The following is a 17,908-nucleotide window of genomic DNA, read 5'->3' on the forward strand; positions in this document are numbered from 1 at the left end:
GTGACAACCATCATTCCCAAAATATGCTTACTTACTAGATGGGATGGCGAAGGCGGGTACGGACACTTGTGGGGGCCCCCAGCCCTTCATGTTGTATGCTGACACTCGAACGTAGTATGCTGTGCCCTGGAGGGAGAGTGGGCAAAAACAAAACAAACAAACTGAAAAATAGTTTCTCAGAGCTGTACAATTATGAGGGTTATTTTCATGTGGCCAACCTGACAAAGGCAGCGCTTCGTACCAGCAGCATAGCTAGAGGTGGGCCTCAGGGGTCTTGCCCCCTCCCCCCACTCCGAGTAGCAGGGTCATGTCCCATCTGAGTCAGCCCCTTAAAAATGCAGGAGTTAGAAGGACAGGAGGCACTGGAACCACTGCCAATCAAATATCTCTTATGCCTTAACTTAGATGGGAAGCAGTACCTCCCTGCTCTCAGCCCCTTAAAAGTTCAGGAATGTCTGTTAATTCTCTTTAATTTTATATGATGCCAAAAGAGCCCTTATATAAAGTTAAAGAGAATTAACAGCGTTAAATCTTAAGCTAAGTTTTAACGTTTGATCACACTGGGAATTGGTATTTGGTTTCAAAAGCATTTAAAAAAATATAAAAAAAATATATCATCTTCATCATTGACCGATGATTAAATATAAGGCAGAGTACTAAGGTCAGATAATCATACGAGGATGCCTTTTATGATGGTCAAATATAATTGATAGTAGCGTCTACCTTAATTCATTGCAAGGTTTTTGGTTTATTGATTGTCATCTTTGATAAATACCACAACCTTATAATTTCATTCACAAAGAGGCATACGTGGTAATTATTAGATTGACTTCTGTAACTGCAACATAAAGTCCCTCCGCCATCTGGCACATTGTAAAGTAATGCAAAACCCTGCAAAAAATGCACTCAGAACCTACGGAGAAAATCTGTAGTATCCTAACAGTTCTAACTGCCAGACTCAAACACCAACAATCATATGAAATGGCAGAGCACTACAAATGTTACACCAGGCCCTAGAACACCAACACACCTCCTCCTGGAAATAACTAAACAAGCCAGACTCCTATAGATTTCTACAGAATAGATACACACTAGCAGAATCACTAACCCCAGTCACACATGCAGAATATAGACAGACCTTCTCCAAATGCAGAATATGGATTACAAATTAGAAATGTACAGACAAAAACTGAAATGAAAACCCTGATAAATCACTCTGCATAAAAAGAAACATATGCAATTCCTCCTATTCTGGGTAGTATATATCGATATAAGTTGCATTTTTATTTTTATTTTATTTTCACTGAATGGTTTTATGTAATTTTTATTCCAATTTAATATTTTATTTGTATTTTTAACTGTAAACCGTGGAGATAGAAACCTAATTTCTGGATAACGGTATAGAAAAGTTGTACAAATAAATAAATCTATCCACTAAACTGAAAATAAAATGTTCATTTCTAACTTTGTTATCTTTGCATTGTATTTTTCTAATCACGCTGGTCCTGGTCTCACTTTTCCACTTTCCTCTTGTTTATTTCCCCCAAGTCTTTTTTCCTATTTTCTGTTTCCCCTCTCTCCTGTCTTCTTCATTTGCTCTATCGTTCTGTCTCTGACATTAATCTTCCCTTTCAGCTTCATTCTTCTCTGCTTTCTGCCTTTGTCCAATCATAGCTAGATTTCACCCCTTGTTCCCCCTCTAATTTTCCAGCCTCACTCTTTTCACCTTTCACCTACCTACCCAGTTTTCTTATCCCCTACTCCCTTCCCAGCTTACCTCCCTGCTCTCACTCCTTTCTCAGTCTATGTCCCTTCTACTTTCACCCATTCCCTAGACCACCATTTCCACCCTTTGCACTCACCCTCTCCAAAGCCCTCAACTATTGTCCTCTGCCTCTTATCCCCACACTAGCACCAACTCCTTGTTTCTTTCATCCTTTCCCCCTTGCCTCTAGTCCCTTTTCTCTGCCTCTTACCCCCTACTCAGCCTCTCATCCCCCAATTCTGCCTCTTTTTCAATCCCATTCCAGCCTCTTACCCCTCCCCATCCCTTTCCCATTACCTCTCATCTTTCTCTATCTCCTTCGAAACATATCTCAACTTTCTCCCAACTCTTAGTCTGCCTTCTCCAGCTCCCCATCTCATACCTCCCAGCCTATCTGAAAAACCCACACTCATATCTCTCACCCAACCGCTGAGACACTGCACATTCCCCCAATCCCTGCCCCGTCTCCTCTTTCTCCTTACCCATTCTCAAGTCCCTGCTCTCCCCCACCCAATCTCCTTGCTCTTCCCCCTAACCCAACATCCCAAATCTTCCACCCGTTTCCCATACAATCTCTGAGTGCCCACTCTCTCCACCTATCGATGAGGCCTCCACCCAATTTGGGAGTCCCCGCTCTTTTCTCCCCCTACCCACAATATGGGAGTTCTTAATTCTCTCCTTTCACGTCTGTGAATCCCCACCCTGAATCAGTGTTTGAGTAGAGTCCTGGCTCTCCCCTCCCTAAGTTTGAAGCTTGATCCTGATTCTGCCCTAGCCTGTCTTTCTTTCTCTCACTTCCTATTTCTGTGTCTGGGCCCAGCACTTGTAAAACTCAGTTCTCTTCCTATGGCACGCCGGCTCCCCATCACTTCATCTCATGTCTCTGAGACTCATAGAGTAGTGCTATTTGAACAAGTTGGGGCCCCACATAGAGTATCGCACAATTTAAATCTGTGCTGTATGAACCGTGGAAGCATCAGAAGAAGTGACGAGGATTTGGCATGTCTCAGGAAGAGATCCAAGTACCAGGCCCAGATATGGAGGGGTGAGAAAGGCAGGCCAAGCACATAGAGTTGCCAATTGGTTCTACATTTTCAGGACAGGCTGATCCAGTTCAAGTTTTACCCCACTGCATGAATGGACTTGTGGTCTTGCTTTTCTTAGGAAACGCAATAAGAAAATCAGAACCTCAAGCCCCTGCATGCAATTGGGTAAAAACCAGGACTGGATCGACCTGTCCTGAAAATTCGGAGCAGCTGGCAACCCTCCAGGAGGGGGAAGACATGACTCAGGCACTGTGAAACAGACGTAGGCCACTGGCCCCGTTTATCCATCGCTAACAACGCCCTTGAATATAGATAATCTCCTGAAAATTAGAGGGCATTCATAGTTCTCAAAATATATCAACTCAAATTGACATATCTCACACCAACTGAAGAAAGCATTACCCTCAAAGAGATCTCTACTACTATAAAACATTCATATATTACTTCTAGATATATGCAGAGCTGTACAGATGCATAGAAGAGAAATTTTCAATTTTTAATTTTTTTTTTCAATTTTTAATTTTTTCAATTTTCAACTCTGTTATATGTAATACGTTGTTACATCTGTAAACCGTTGTGAAGGCTTGTTCCAAACAACGGTATATAAAAACTGATAGATAAATAAATAAATAAAGTCCCTGCTTCATGGAGCTTACAATCTAAACAGACAAAAATTGAAGATAAGGAGGTTGTTTTTTTTTTAACTCTTTATTTTCAAGCCACTCAATACACAAAAATACAAATCTAAAGGAAAACATAACAGAGATACCCCCCAATACCCCAGAAAACAGTACAGGACAGAATTAGACCAAATAATCAAAAGTGAAAAGACTCCCCTCACCCACAGCCCAGATGATCAGTCATTTCATAGTGTGTTCCGCCATTGTTAACAGGATTCCCAAACCACCCTCATAGTTACATTGGAGACCATTGAACAATGAGGAGCAAAGATGGCCATGAAGTGTAGTCAGGATGTTAGTCCAGGTTTCTCTCTCTCTCTCTTTTTCTTCCTTCCCTAGATCACACCGGAATCTGTACTGAGGATATCTCCCCAAGGCCTACTGCCCAGGAGGGAAGGGTTAGGTCGGCCGTCATAGTTGGTGATTCGATTATTAGGAATGTAGATAGCTGGGTGGCTGGTGGGCGTGAGGATCGCCTGGTAACATGCCTACCTGGTGCGAAGGTGGCGGACCTCACGCGTCACCTAGATAGGATTTTAGACAGTGCTGGGGAGGAGCCGGCTGTCGTGGTACACGTGGGCACCAACGACATAGGAAAATGTGGGAGGGAGGTTCTGGAAGCCAAATTTAGGCTCTTAGGTAGAAAGATTAAATCCAGAACCTCCAGGGTAGCATTCTCTGAAATGCTCCCTGTTCCACGCGCAGGTCACCAGAGGCAGGCAGAGCTCCGGAGTCTCAATGCGTGGATGAGACGATGGTGCAAGGAAGAGGGATTCAGTTTTGTTAGGAACTGGGGAACCTTTTGGGGAAGGGGGAGTCTCTTCCGAAGGGATGGGCTCCACCTTAACCAGGATGGAACCAGACTGCTGGCGCTAACCCTTAAAAAGGAGATAGAGCAGCTTTTAAACTAGAACAAAGGGGAAAGCCGACAGTCGCTCAGCAGCGCATGGTTCGGAGAGATGTATCTTTAAAGGATACTAATGATGCACTAGAATTAGGGCATCCCGACAGTGAGGTTCCAATAATTAGAAAAGTAGTCCAAATGCCTGTAACTAAAAACTCACCTGAGCTAAAAAATTCTAACTTATCCCTATCAATTAAAAAGCAGAATAAAAATACAATCAAAAAACAAACTTTGAAATGTTTGTATGCCAATGCCAGAAGTCTAAGAAGTAAGATGGGAGAATTAGAATGTATAGCAGTAAATGATGACATAGACTTAATTGGCATCTCAGAGACATGGTGGAAAGAGGATAACCAATGGGACAGTGCTATACCGGGGTACAAATTATATCGCAATGACAGAGAGGAGCAGTCGGGAGGAGGTGTGGCGCTTTATGTCCGGGATGGCATAGAGTCCAACAGGATAAACATCCTGCATGAGACTAAATACAAAATTGAATCTTTATGGTTAGAAATCCCTTGTGTATCAGGGAAGACTACAGTGATAGGGGTATACTACCGTCCACCTGGTCAAGATGGTGAGATGGACAGTGAAATGCTAAGAGAAATTAGGGAAGCCAACCAAATTGGTAGTGCAGTAATAATGGGAGACTTCAATTACCCCAATATAGACTGGGTAAATGTATCATCGGGTCACGCTAGAGAGATAACGTTCCTGGATGGAATAAATGATAGCTTTATGGAGCAAATGGTTCAGGAACCGACGAGAGAGGGAGCAATTTTAGATCTAATTCTCAGTGGAGCACAGGACTTGGTGAGAGAGGTAACGGTGGTGGGGCCGCTTGGCAATAGTGATCATAATATGATCAGATTTGATTTAATGACTGGAAAAGGAACAGTGTGCAAATCCAAGGCTCTCGTGCTAAACTTTCAAAAGGGAAACTTTGATAAAATGAGAAAAATTGTTAGAAAAAAACTGAAAGGAGCAGCTACAAAAGTAAAAAATGTCCAAGAGGCGTGGTCATTGTTAAAAAATACCATTCTAGAAGCACAGTCCAGATGTATTCCACACATTAAGAAAGGTGGAAAGAAGGCAAAACGATTACCGGCATGGTTAAAAGGGGAGGTGAAAGAAGCTATTTTAGCCAAAAGATCTTCATTCAAAAATTGGAAGAAGGATCCAACAGAAGAAAATAGGATAAAGCATAAACATTGGCAAGTTAAATGTAAGACATTGATAAGACAGGCTAAGAGAGAATTTGAAAAGAAGTTGGCTGTAGAGGCAAAAACTCACAGTAAAAACTTTTTTAAATATATCCGAAGCAGAAAGCCTGTGAGGGAGTCAGTTGGACCGTTAGATGATCGAGGGGTTAAAGGGGCACTTAGAGAAGATAAGGCCATCGCGGAAAGATTAAATGATTTCTTTGCTTCGGTGTTTACTGAAGAGGATGTTGGGGAGGTACCCGTAATGGAGAAGGTTTTCATGGGTAATGATTCAGATGGACTGAATCAAATCACGGTGAACCTAGAAGATGTGGTAGGCCTGATTGACAAACTGAAGAGTAGTAAATCACCTGGACCGGATGGTATACACCCCAGAGTTCTGAAGGAACTAAAAAATGAAATTTCAGACCTATTAGTAAAAATTTGTAACTTATCATTAAAATCATCCATTGTACCTGAAGACTGGAGGATAGCAAATGTAACCCCAATATTTAAAAAGGGCTCCAGGGGCGATCCGGGAAACTACAGACCGGTTAGCCTGACTTCAGTGCCAGGAAAAATAGTGGAAAGTGTTCTAAACATCAAAATCACAGAACATATAGAAAAACATGGTTTAATGGAACAAAGTCAGCATGGCTTTACCCAGGGCAAGTCTTGCCTCACAAATCTGCTTCACTTTTTTGAAGGAGTTAATAAACATGTGGATAAAGGTGAACCGGTAGATATAGTATACTTGGATTTTCAGAAGGCGTTTGACAAAGTTCCTCATGAGAGGCTTCTAGGAAAAGTAAAAAGTCATGGGATAGGTGGCGATGTCCTTTCGTGGATTGCAAACTGGCTAAAAGACAGGAAACAGAGAGTAGGATTAAATGGGCAATTTTCTCAGTGGAAGGGAGTGGACAGTGGAGTGCCTCAGGGATCTGTATTGGGACCCTTACTGTTCAATATATTTATAAATGATCTGGAAAGAAATACGACGAGTGAGATAATCAAATTTGCAGATGACACAAAATTGTGCAGAGTAGTTAAATCACAAGCAGATTGTGATAAATTGCAGGAAGACCTTGTGAGACTGGAAAATTGGGCATCCAAATGGCAGATGAAATTTAATGTGGAAAAGTGCAAGGTGATGCATATAGGGAAAAATAACCCATGCTATAATTACACGATGTTGGGTTCCATATTAGGTGCTACAACCCAAGAAAGAGATCTAGGTGTCATAGTGGATAACACATTGAAATCGTCGGTTCAGTGTGCTGCAGCAGTCAAAAAAGCAAACAGAATGTTGGGAATTATTAGAAAAGGAATGATGAATAAAACGGAAAATGTCATAATGCCTCTGTATCGCTCCATGGTGAGACCGCACCTTGAATACTGTGTACAATTCTGGTCGCCGCATCTCAAAAAAGATATAATTGCGATGGAGAAGGTACAGAGAAGGGCTACCAAAATGATAAGGGGAATGGAACAACTCCCCTATGAGGAAAGACTAAAGAGATTAGGACTTTTCAGCTTGGAGAAGAGACGACTGAGGGGGGATATGATAGAGGTGTTTAAAATCATGAGAGGTCTAGAACGGGTAGATGTGAATCGGTTATTTACTCTTTCAGATAGTAGAAGGACTAGGGGACACTCCATGAAGTTAGCATGGGGCACATTTTAAAACTAATCGGAGAAAGTTCTTTTTTACTCAACGCACAATTAAACTCTGGAATTTGTTGCCAGAGAATGTGGTTCGTGCAGGTAGTATAGCTGTGTTTAAAAAAGGATTGGATAAGTTCTTGGAGGAGAAGTCCATTACCTGCTATTAGGTTCACTTAGAGAATAGCCACTGCCATTAGCAATGGTTACATGGAATAGACTTAGTTTTTGGGTACTTGCCAGGTTCTTATGGCCTGGATTGGCCACTGTTGGAAACAGGATGCTGGGCTTGATGGACCCTTGGTCTGACCCAGTATGGCATTTTCTTATGTTCTTATGTTCTTATGTTCTTAGAGTCTGTAACAGGAACTTTTATTACATGTTTTGGGGAAGAGAAGTGATGATGGTATAAGTGGAGGAGAATATAGGGAGAGGAGTACTGGACAAAGTGCTAAAAATATTAGCTGTGGAAGTCTTTTCCTAACAGTTTGGAGAGAGCTCAAAATGCTTGTGAGGTACAGAAACCAATATAACAGGGGATATTCTCTAATGAAGGATGAGTGCTCAGAAAGCAACGATATCCTGATTTCATATCCATTGCAAGATGAGAAAGCTCCAAGCTGTCCTTATTCATAATAGCTTTTAATTCCTGGCAGCTGATTTGTATAGGAGGAGGAGAAAAATGTGGGAGATTTTCTCCCTTTGTTTTAAATAGACAATGGGATAGATTTTTAAAAATTACATGCGCGTGTCCATGTGCGTGTGCTATCCGACGCGCACACATGGACGTGCGATTTAATAACATGTGCGCGCTAGTGCACGTTTGTTATAAAATCTCGGTGGCGCACGCAAGGGGGGGGGGATAGAATTTAGCTAATTCGCGCAGTGACAAGATCAGGGCTCCCTCAGTTTCCTCCCAGTCTGCTCCAGTTAAGGAGCGGACTGGGAGGGAACTTCCCTACCTTCTACCCTAATCTTCCTTCCCCTTCCCTTCTCCTACCCCCCCCCCCCCCCATCCCTATCCTAGGTACCCCTATTTTTTTTTTTTTTTTTTACATTTACCCAGCCGCCTCCAGCCTCGCCCCCTCGGACCGCCCCTTTGCCGAGGCCCGGCTCTTGTGCTTATAACAGGGGTTATACGCAAGGCATGCACAAGGCCCGGCCACGCACGTAACCCCTGTTTTTTTTATGCTCATGGACCATTTAAAATCGGGCTGATTATTTGTATGGAGTCGGAAATCTCTAGTAAGCATTTAGGACAAACCTCTGGTAGCAGAACTGGTTCTGCATAAAACAGGACTTTTGTAAGATTGTGATACCTTTCATTGAACTAACAAAAAAAAAGAAGATCTAGTACATGAATTCATGCATTACAAGATTCTTTTTTTAGTCCAAAAAAGATATCACAGCCTAATGAGATTTCTGAAAGTGGTTAAAGATAGGGAGAGAGTTTGAAAAGCCATTTTTACCTGCTACTTACATGGGTAAAAGGTCTAGTTAACTACGTGCATTCTTGTGAAGGTATTCTTGGGGGTGTGAGGTTACATCAGGAGAAGCAACACGAGTAGTTTTGCATTTTCAAAACTACATGCATTGCTTTTGCTGGAAATAAAATATCTGCATACAAAGATGGTGCAAACATCTGCAGGAATGTTTTACCTTCTGCAACTTTCAAAAGGGAAAATACTCGCGTGCACTTTTTCCCTTTCAGAATCGGTGCAAGATCCGCAAAGAAAACCATCCCTGGACTTTGTACTTGCCTGCCCAGTTTTGAAAACTGTTGTACAATTCCTGTACTTGGGCTCACGTATGTGCCGAGTCTCCCTCATTTTGCTGCAATGTTCTGTGGCTAAAAGCTATCTCTTTTTTTCCTCCGGTGAACTTTATTAAGCCACTGACATAACAGAGCAGCTTCTCAGCTCCTGTCCTAGACTCAAAGTCAGCCTCATTTTAGCTAACGCCCTAGGGAGCCTTAATCGTGTTCGTGATGCGGATTTGCTTCCCAGGGAGTGTGGAACCTTTTGTCAGCAGAATGAGAGAGAAGAGTGTGCCCGAAACCCAACCCAGCAGCACCATATTCGTCTGTGCTGTGTATTCTCTAGTCCAGCAGGTATCTTCTGAACCACTAACAATGTTAGGTTACGTTGCATGACAGTCACTAGTTAACTGATCCTCTGTTCATTCATGAAACAAGCTTGCTGGAGAAGAATTCAAAGCCCCCAGCAAACATAAGTCTCTTGGGTATCTTAGCAGATCCACAAAAAAGTCTCAAGCCACATCTACATCAGAAGGAAGTCAGTAGACCACCTGCATAAACTACACTACAGTGACTCCTCCACACTTTGAACAATAAATCTTGACTACAATAAGGTGATTCCCCAAAGTACATCCCACAGGATTTGTTATAGCAAAAAAGGCCTCTGCAGTGATGCATTTGTTCTTTTCTGCCCACTGCTCTAATGAAAGATCTCTAGGGAAGCCCTAATCAGTGAAAGCTGCACTAGCACAGGCTTCTGTCACATAAGTCTCTCTAAAATTAGATGACAATACCTGTGTTTCATTAACACTTGCCTAGGTAAAAAAAAAAAAATAATAATAATTCTAAACCACTCACATTTAATTAATTTTGTTTATAGTTCTGGCATGATGTTTACATTTGCACCAACTGTATAGCCCTTTAAAATCGACCCCCATCTGCTTTATTCCTTAAACAGTGCATGTGAGCGATGCAATTAAAACCAAGCCCAGGCTGACATACGAATCACGGGGCAGTGGGAGAAATTCATCAGTGCGAACGAATACTGCCACCGTCAGCAGGTTAGGAAGCCAGAGGTGGGAGAGGGGCAGGGTTATTATCTGCGCGCCTGGCAGGTTAAAAGCTTTTCTCCAGGAGGGTCCGATGAGAGAGGTGCGCCACTAACTTGAACCGCCGGAGCCCTTGCAGCGCCTCGCATTTTCTCAATCTGAGCGTGCACTTTTGGAAGCGATCCGGGAACAATGGGGGATCTTGGTTGGAAGGGGACGGGGGAAGGAGAGGAGGGAGGGGGAAAGACAGCTGTCAAGCAGTGCCAGCCCCGCAGTTCTCAGAGAGATAAAACGGCAGGGGCGCACCACCCCCAACCAGCCCCTGACCTTGTTCGTTTTGGGGTTGAGCCCTGGGAGATGGAAATGAGGACGGAGTGGAGTCACCGCTCCTGGTCTCCAATTAGCTATGGAGCTGGTCAGAGGGGTTTGATCTTTGCAGGTGGCTGAGGGCCAACTCCTGATTTATTGCAAAAGGGAGGGTACAGCAAGAAAAAGCTATTGGGGAGGAGGAATAAATCAGATTGTCAGCGATGGAACCTGCTTTCCCTCGTTTACTGTCCCAGGCTCACTCAGAAACATCTTGTAAGAGCAGGATTTCCTCTTTAAGATGTGAAGAATCCATTTCAGATGAAATGTAATGAAAGCATCTGCACAAGGAATGAAGTGCAGGGGTTGACGACCTACAATAATTTGTGTCTCAGAACTGGGAGAGGGTGGAGGTCGAGAGAGCACGTAAACGAATTGGGAGGGGGGCGGCGGGATTTGATGTTTGTGGGCTATAATGTTCCTATTGTTCTTTTCCCGATCTTTTCCATGCAGGTTGTTTGCTCCTTCCATTTCTCCGAGGAACTGCTGCCCTGTCTCACCCACAGCTGTTACGCCATCGTGTCTCATCTCACGCCTGTGGAGCCTCTGAGACGAGACAGAGAGACCCCCTGAAGGAACAGAACCACGGGGTCGTGGGGATACCCACACCGCCAAATGACCTTGTGGTTGATGCATGCAAAGTTATAAGAAATTCTATTGCAATGCAGACAGAGAACATGGAAGAGAAGGCTTGATTTAGGAACTCAGATGGAGAAGGTGAAAAAGCATTTATTTTCATACAGGTTTACATCATCACTTAGCCCTGTCCAAATGAGTTACACACACAAAAAAAAAAAAAGCACCAGCAAAATACCAACGTGTTAATCAGCATTAAACCAGTACTTAGGGAATGAATAGTGACAGTCAGTGACACTGAGTATCCAAGGCATAGGCTACAGATTGCCAAAACATTGCAGATTTTGCAGGCAATCCATGGGGCTCCTCCAGAAAACTCCACAGAAATTTGACTTTTTAGCATTCTGCACTGTGCTTTGAAAGACAAGGATAGATGGTTTTGGCAGAAAATCTAAAGCAGGGACCTGCATCACTTTGTATTTGAATCTCTTACTTATGAGAAGGTGACTGTAAAAACAAATCTCAGTTCCCCTGCATTTTCAGGTTATTACCACAGATTACATATATACTATACATATCAATGGTATATTAACACTATGCAAGACTTTTTTTTTTTTTTTTTACACAAAGAGGAGTATCATGTGCCTTCTTTCCATGGCAGTACCCATTTTTCAGTCTCAGTACCTTACATATAGATTACAAAGCCCCCAAGGAATCAGAAAGAGAAATATGCATCAGGGAGACAGAGGCAGGCCAGCTGCTAGCCTACACAAATGGAGGCAAACAGGTTTGCCAATAAATGCATCGCACATTCTATTCATAAGTAGATTTCCTTTTTGTTGTGGTACAGGATAAGTGCTCTAGCTGGAGCTTCTGCAGAATGATTACTATTGCAAAATTAATTAAGCAGTAACACCTACTTAACAATTTAGCTTACAATTAACCCCCCACCCCATTAAAAAAAAAAAAAAAGAGCAGTATTCAGCTATGGGAATCCTGCGGGGAAATTATGTCAGCTATAGTAGTTGGACCAAGTTAGAGTTCTGCCTTCCAAGCTTCAGTCAGTCACTCGTTAAATCAGAAATAGAGATAAGCATATCTACTTACAAGGTTAATCCTGACCACCGTATATTACTACATAGTCAATTTAATGGACTAAAATATTATAGGGCATGGACTGCACTCAGTCCCTGATTTTTGATAGGTTGCAGATTTCCTTTTCTGCGGTGGTAAAGGTGCGAAGCAATGTGGTGGTTTTTTAAAAAAATATCTTTATTTTAAAGCCTGTATAAAGATGTCCACAGTCATAAAATAGGAAAGGTGGCATTCTTGTTTTCCCTCCCCATTATATCATTTATCCCTATTCCAAAAAAACCCACCTCCCACACCCTTTTAACCCCTCCCCAATATCCATTCAGTGGAGTTTAATACTACTACTGTCTATCCAGCCAGCAACTATAGAGTCATTTCTCCACGACAATCATATCCTAATTCAATGTACCAGTCCTTGATTGTCCCTCAGATTTTATCTTTACAATCATACAGAATCTCTCCAGTAGATTAAAAAAACAGGATTCCATTAGTCAGTCATTTGGGTCCCAAACATAAAGTGGATCTGCTCTTCAGCAGCTAATTTATTTAAATAAGGAGACAAAATCTCTAGAAACAATTGGTTTTGCTTTTTAGTAGACAGACTGATAGTACAATATTCCATTTGCAGCATTTTATACATCTTACTTAACATGCCACATCGATAAGTCTGTTAAACTATCTTTTAACCAATTTAAAAAAATGCAATGTTTGGCTACCAAGACGGCTTTATATAAAAAGGGTTTTTGAGAATGCTTAAGAAATACACAATCCACATTTATTCCCAATAGAAAAAAAAAATGACTCAGTCATGGGTATTGGATACCTGGCCATAATCCAGCAACTCTCCAACCACCGACCACCAAAATAAAGCAATCTTTTGACAATCCCAGATACAGTGAAAAAACAGTGGCTCTCTTTTGCAAACATTTTACACAGGTATCAGAAGGTAAAAGACCCACCCTGCATGCCTATATTAGAGCTATCACAACTCACTGAAGTATTCGAAATTGAAGCTCTCTAACAAGTACATTCTCAGAACCTTTTGATAAAAAGTAAAAATTATCTTTCATGCCCTTGACAGATGAAACACACTGAAAATCTTTCTGCCACAATTTTACCAAATCCTCCAGTCAATGATATTCAGAGAGTGAATGAAGATAGAAATATAAAATGGATATTGAAAAAATGTTTCTTCCCATAAATGCACAGCAAGCTCTTAAACTGTCCAATGATCTTCTCGGTCTCTTTCCCTCTCAAATGAACCGGGAACATATTCTATTAAGGATGGTGATGTCTTTAAATGTGAGAACAATCGGAAGGATTTGCAATACATACTACAACAGACAAAAAGAAATTCAAACAAGACCTGAAAACTTGGCTGTTCCAAAATGCGTATAGTACAAAATAACCTGTTTGATTGCATAATCTCATAACAAAACAATCTGTCTGACGTTTCAAACCCATTTTATATAAATAACAATCCCCTTCAGAATGACCCCCATGAAAACTATTAATTTGATAATTTGCAAAGTTTTTACCATCCCCTTCATTCCTAACCTGAGTACTACCCCTCTACAAACAATCAATACATGTTGTTCCCCTTTGTCTAGTCACTAATAATTGTGAATGATATTGCTGTAAGGATATTGCTGTAATAAGTGGCATATAATTAGTGATTGTCAACACTATAAACCATGGTGATCTAGTTATTTTCTAATGGAACGATGGTATATAAAACCTCTAAATAAATAAATACAAGAGTTTAGGTAAAAGCACCATTTTAATTAAAGCTATATGCATGCCTGAAGGGAGAGAGGTCCATCCAACCATCCAGTACTTTTGGTCTGAAAAGTTTCCAATACAATTTTTTGATTTTTAGGGTACCACTGAGAGGGATCATTATGAACCTGAATACCTAAGTACTTAAGGCATTGGACTTTCCACTTAAGATGAAACTCTGGCCAGGTATAACGTAAAAGGCCTTTGATATCTAAAGCATCAGACTTGTCCAAATTCAGTTTCCGTCCTGAGAGAGAGACATATTCTTTAAAAACTGCAAGGACTGCAAGCAAAGAGATTCTAGTATTGGACAATATCATCAAAATATCGTCAGCGAATAATAAAGTTTGTAAACATGCCCCCACCTCTTTTACAATTCCCATAATATTAGGATTATGTGTTAAATGGTATAAAAGAGGGGAGAGAGGGCACCCCTGTCTAAGTCCCCTTGCCAACATGAACCTGTCAGACAAAAGAGCATTCACCATAATCTCTGCGGTGGGTTAAGAATATAGGGCATATATGCAATCAAATATCTTTCCAGTAAGGCCCACAGCTTGCAAAACACTTTTTAAGAAAGACCATGACACCCCATCAAAGGCCTTCTCTGCATCAAAACCCACTAATAATGGATCCCTCACATTTCCCACATGACAATGTTCCAATGCCAAAAGCAATTTCCTCACGTTCATACTAGATTTCTGACCATGGACAAATCCCGCCTGATCCTTATTAATTAAAAAAGGTAGAATATGTTTTATCCAATTAGCAAGTACAGCAGCATATATCTTTACATCCTGATTCAGTAAGGAGATTGGCCTGTAAGAGCTAGTCAGATACGGACCCCTTCCAGACTTGGGTAACATCACTATCACAGCATTTTGCAAAGACTGGGGCATACAATTTTACAGGCCATATCTTCAAATAAATTCTTCAGGTCATCTGCAATATACTCTTTTAACACCTTATAAAAACCAACATCTAAGCCCCATCTGGGCCTGGTGCATTAACATTTTTCAACTTATTTATGACCTGTAAAATTTCAAATGAGGAAAATGGAGCATTTAATCTAAGAAGATCTGCCAAAGGTACCTGGGAAAAAGTTGTCTTCTGCATAAACTCCTCTCTTAATTCTGAATTCTCAGCATCAGCAGAGTATAGTGTAACATAAAAGTCCCAAAAAATCAAGCAAATGTTTTCAGGGAAGTGAACCATATTACCTCTATGATCCTTAATACAAAAAATGAAATTAGTACCCCTCTGAGAGTGAATCACATCGGCCAACATTTTATTAGCTTTATTTCCATATAGACAGAATTTATATCATAAAGATTGTATCGAATAATCAGCTTTACAATGCAACAAATCATTCAAAGTCTTTTGGGCTTTCATATACTCATGCTTGCGAGTTAATGAAGGTTGTTGTAAATCATTTTGGTTTTTTTTTAACTTTAATTTGCTTATCCAATTCTAATATAACAACATGTCGGTATACAAAATATAACTAATGTCGGTATACAAAGTATAATGAATGTCGGTATACAAAAACTTTAAATAAATAAATAAATAACATTTAACTGCCTCTTTTTCCCAGTCAGATAACTGGTAATATAGCCCCTCATTACCGCTTTCCCAGTTTCCCAATATAAAGCTGGCTTTTCCTTATGAACAGCATTATGTTCTTCATAACTCCTGCCAGCACTTCTGTAAGTAGGCTGGGCAAGCTTTATCTAACATTAAAGAAGGCGGCATTTTCCAATTAAAAGATTGGAAGATTACCGCTCTAATCCGAATATCACAAGATACAGGGCTGTGATCCGACATGACCATCGTTTCAATTCTAGAGACATTCACCTTGCAAAAAGTGATTCCAAAAGTAAAAGATAATCAATGCGAGAGCTGGTGTCATGTGCCCTCGCATAATGGGTGAAATCCTTACCCATAGGGTTTAATACCCTCCAAAAATCAATAAGATCTAAGTGAGAACATAAAAACGGAATTCCCTTATTCTGATCCAAGTGCTTTCCTTTCTTAGGGGGAAATCTGTCCATTTCAAAATCTACCGTACAATTCAAATCCCCTCCAAGTATTACAGGCACATCTCCAAACAGCACAAGGTGAGTAACTAATATACTAAAAAAACCATGATCATACTGATTTGCTGCATATACAGAAACAAGCACAATTTTTTGTGAAAACAGCTTCCCACTCATAATAAAGAACTGGCCATCATTATCCATAATAGAGTTCTCTAGCTGAAATGAAACATTTTTATTTAATAGAATAGCTACCCCCGTACTTTTGGTCGAACCAAGGCAAAACGGACTTGAGAATCCCATTGTCGTTTTAGTTTAATATGTTCCCTATCACGACATGACCATCGTTTCAATTCTAGAGACATTCACCTTGCAAAAAGTGATGCCAAAAGTAAAAGATAATCAGTGCGAGAGCTGGTGTCATGTGCCCTCGCATAATGGGTGAAATCCTTACCCACAGGGTTTAATACCCTCCAAACATCAATAGATCTAAGTGAGAACCTAAAAATGGAATTCCCTTATTCTGACCCTTATTCTGCGACTGAACATTTTAATCTGCAAAAATGTTGGAAAATCTTTTCACGCTTTAAGGGGATACCCAGACCCGCCACATTCCAGGTAATAATCTTCAATTTAGGCATTATCAGAATAGGTTGAGGATTGGCAATAGCAGAACACTTTTTATATTTCCCATCAACGGGCCACCTTATAAAACCCAGAAACATCCCCAATAACTGAATAGCCAAATGTAACATGTCAAGTATAGAATAGACATTAGGCCAGAAATAAATCCAGTTAGTACTCATAGAACTCCAGCTATGATTGCATAAAACCCCACAGTAGTTCCCTAAAGTTCCCTCCCCATTCATCTTCCCACCACCCATGATATTCTCACCCCCCCCAAAAAAAAATTCTTCCCAGTCAGATTTATCAACAGTGAGTATAGAGAAAAAATTGGCAAACAAATCTCCATCTACATTTCAACCGTTCTAACTGCATTTAAAGACTTTATCAAAAAGTACAAACCACCACATAATTGTATATCTAAGAACCAGTGACCCCACATATTGATTAGTCATAAATACGCAGAGAAAAGAAATAACAAATATCAGAATCTCTATGTGGTCTGATAATATATGTCGATGCAGCTATTTTCGCTGATTAAGCACACCAAAGATATGCATGCCCTATTCCTGAGAAGTGCAGGTGTTGCATCATAGAATTATTCAACTGCGTCAATTGAATCGCTGCCTGATAACGGAGCCTGTAAAAACTGCTTTGCTTCTGCTTCAGATTCATAAAAGTTAATCTTCCCCTCATACCATGCACGGAGCTTAGCAGGATACCGTAGCTGGAATTTAATCTTTCGTTGGTGTAATTTGGAACACACCTCGGCAAATACCTTCCTTTTTAAAGCCACTGTGGTAGAAAAGTCCTGAAACAAAAGTATCTTGTGATTATTGTGAGACCTTCTTGTCTGCGTGCCCCTGCTAAAATGATCTGTTTATGTGCATAGTGAAAAAAAATCTAGCAATAACGACAAGCGGTCTTGCATTAGCCTGCATCTTGGTGCCAATACGATGGGCACGCTCAGTCTGTAGAAGACAGACTAGTTGCAGTAAATTCAATCCTTGTGGAAGCCATGTTTGCAGAATCTCCACTAGCATTTCATCTCCCACAGAATCCAATAATCCCACAATACGTAAATCGATTCTCAAGATATACCAATTTTTTGGCTTTGTTCCAACATTTGTTTCTCCAATTTTTCAACTTTTCTTTCTAGAACTAGGAAGGTATCTTCAACCAGCAAAATTCTGGCCTCCGCAACATCCATATGACCTCCTATTTCTGTCATTGTAGTTTTCAGATCTGTAATATCATTAATCACCTCCAGTTGTTTTTTTATCTAGAGCATTTACTACCGCTGCAGTCAGCAATGCTATAGCTGTGTCATCAAGGCTGGAAGGCACTTGGTTTTCCTGGCCATTGGCCATT

The 17,908-nt window shown here is 40.8% G+C and overlaps 1 protein-coding gene across 10 annotated transcripts in view; it reads right to left on the minus strand.

Annotated features, from left to right (window-relative positions):
- LOC115075772 (ankyrin repeat and fibronectin type-III domain-containing protein 1-like) overlaps positions 1-17,908 on the minus strand; it is a 1,084,545-nt gene that overhangs the window by 91,045 nt on the left and 975,592 nt on the right. For all 10 annotated transcript variants that reach the window (XM_029576526.1, XM_029576524.1, XM_029576522.1 and 7 more), the window contains one exon: positions 36-126. In XM_029576526.1, the coding sequence (XP_029432386.1) occupies positions 36-126 (91 nt within the window). The remainder of the gene's footprint in view (positions 1-35; positions 127-17,908) is intronic.

Source organism: Rhinatrema bivittatum, chromosome 14 (assembly GCF_901001135.1).
Source record: "Rhinatrema bivittatum chromosome 14, aRhiBiv1.1, whole genome shotgun sequence".
In the NCBI taxonomy this organism is placed as follows: domain Eukaryota; kingdom Metazoa; phylum Chordata; class Amphibia; order Gymnophiona; family Rhinatrematidae; genus Rhinatrema; species Rhinatrema bivittatum.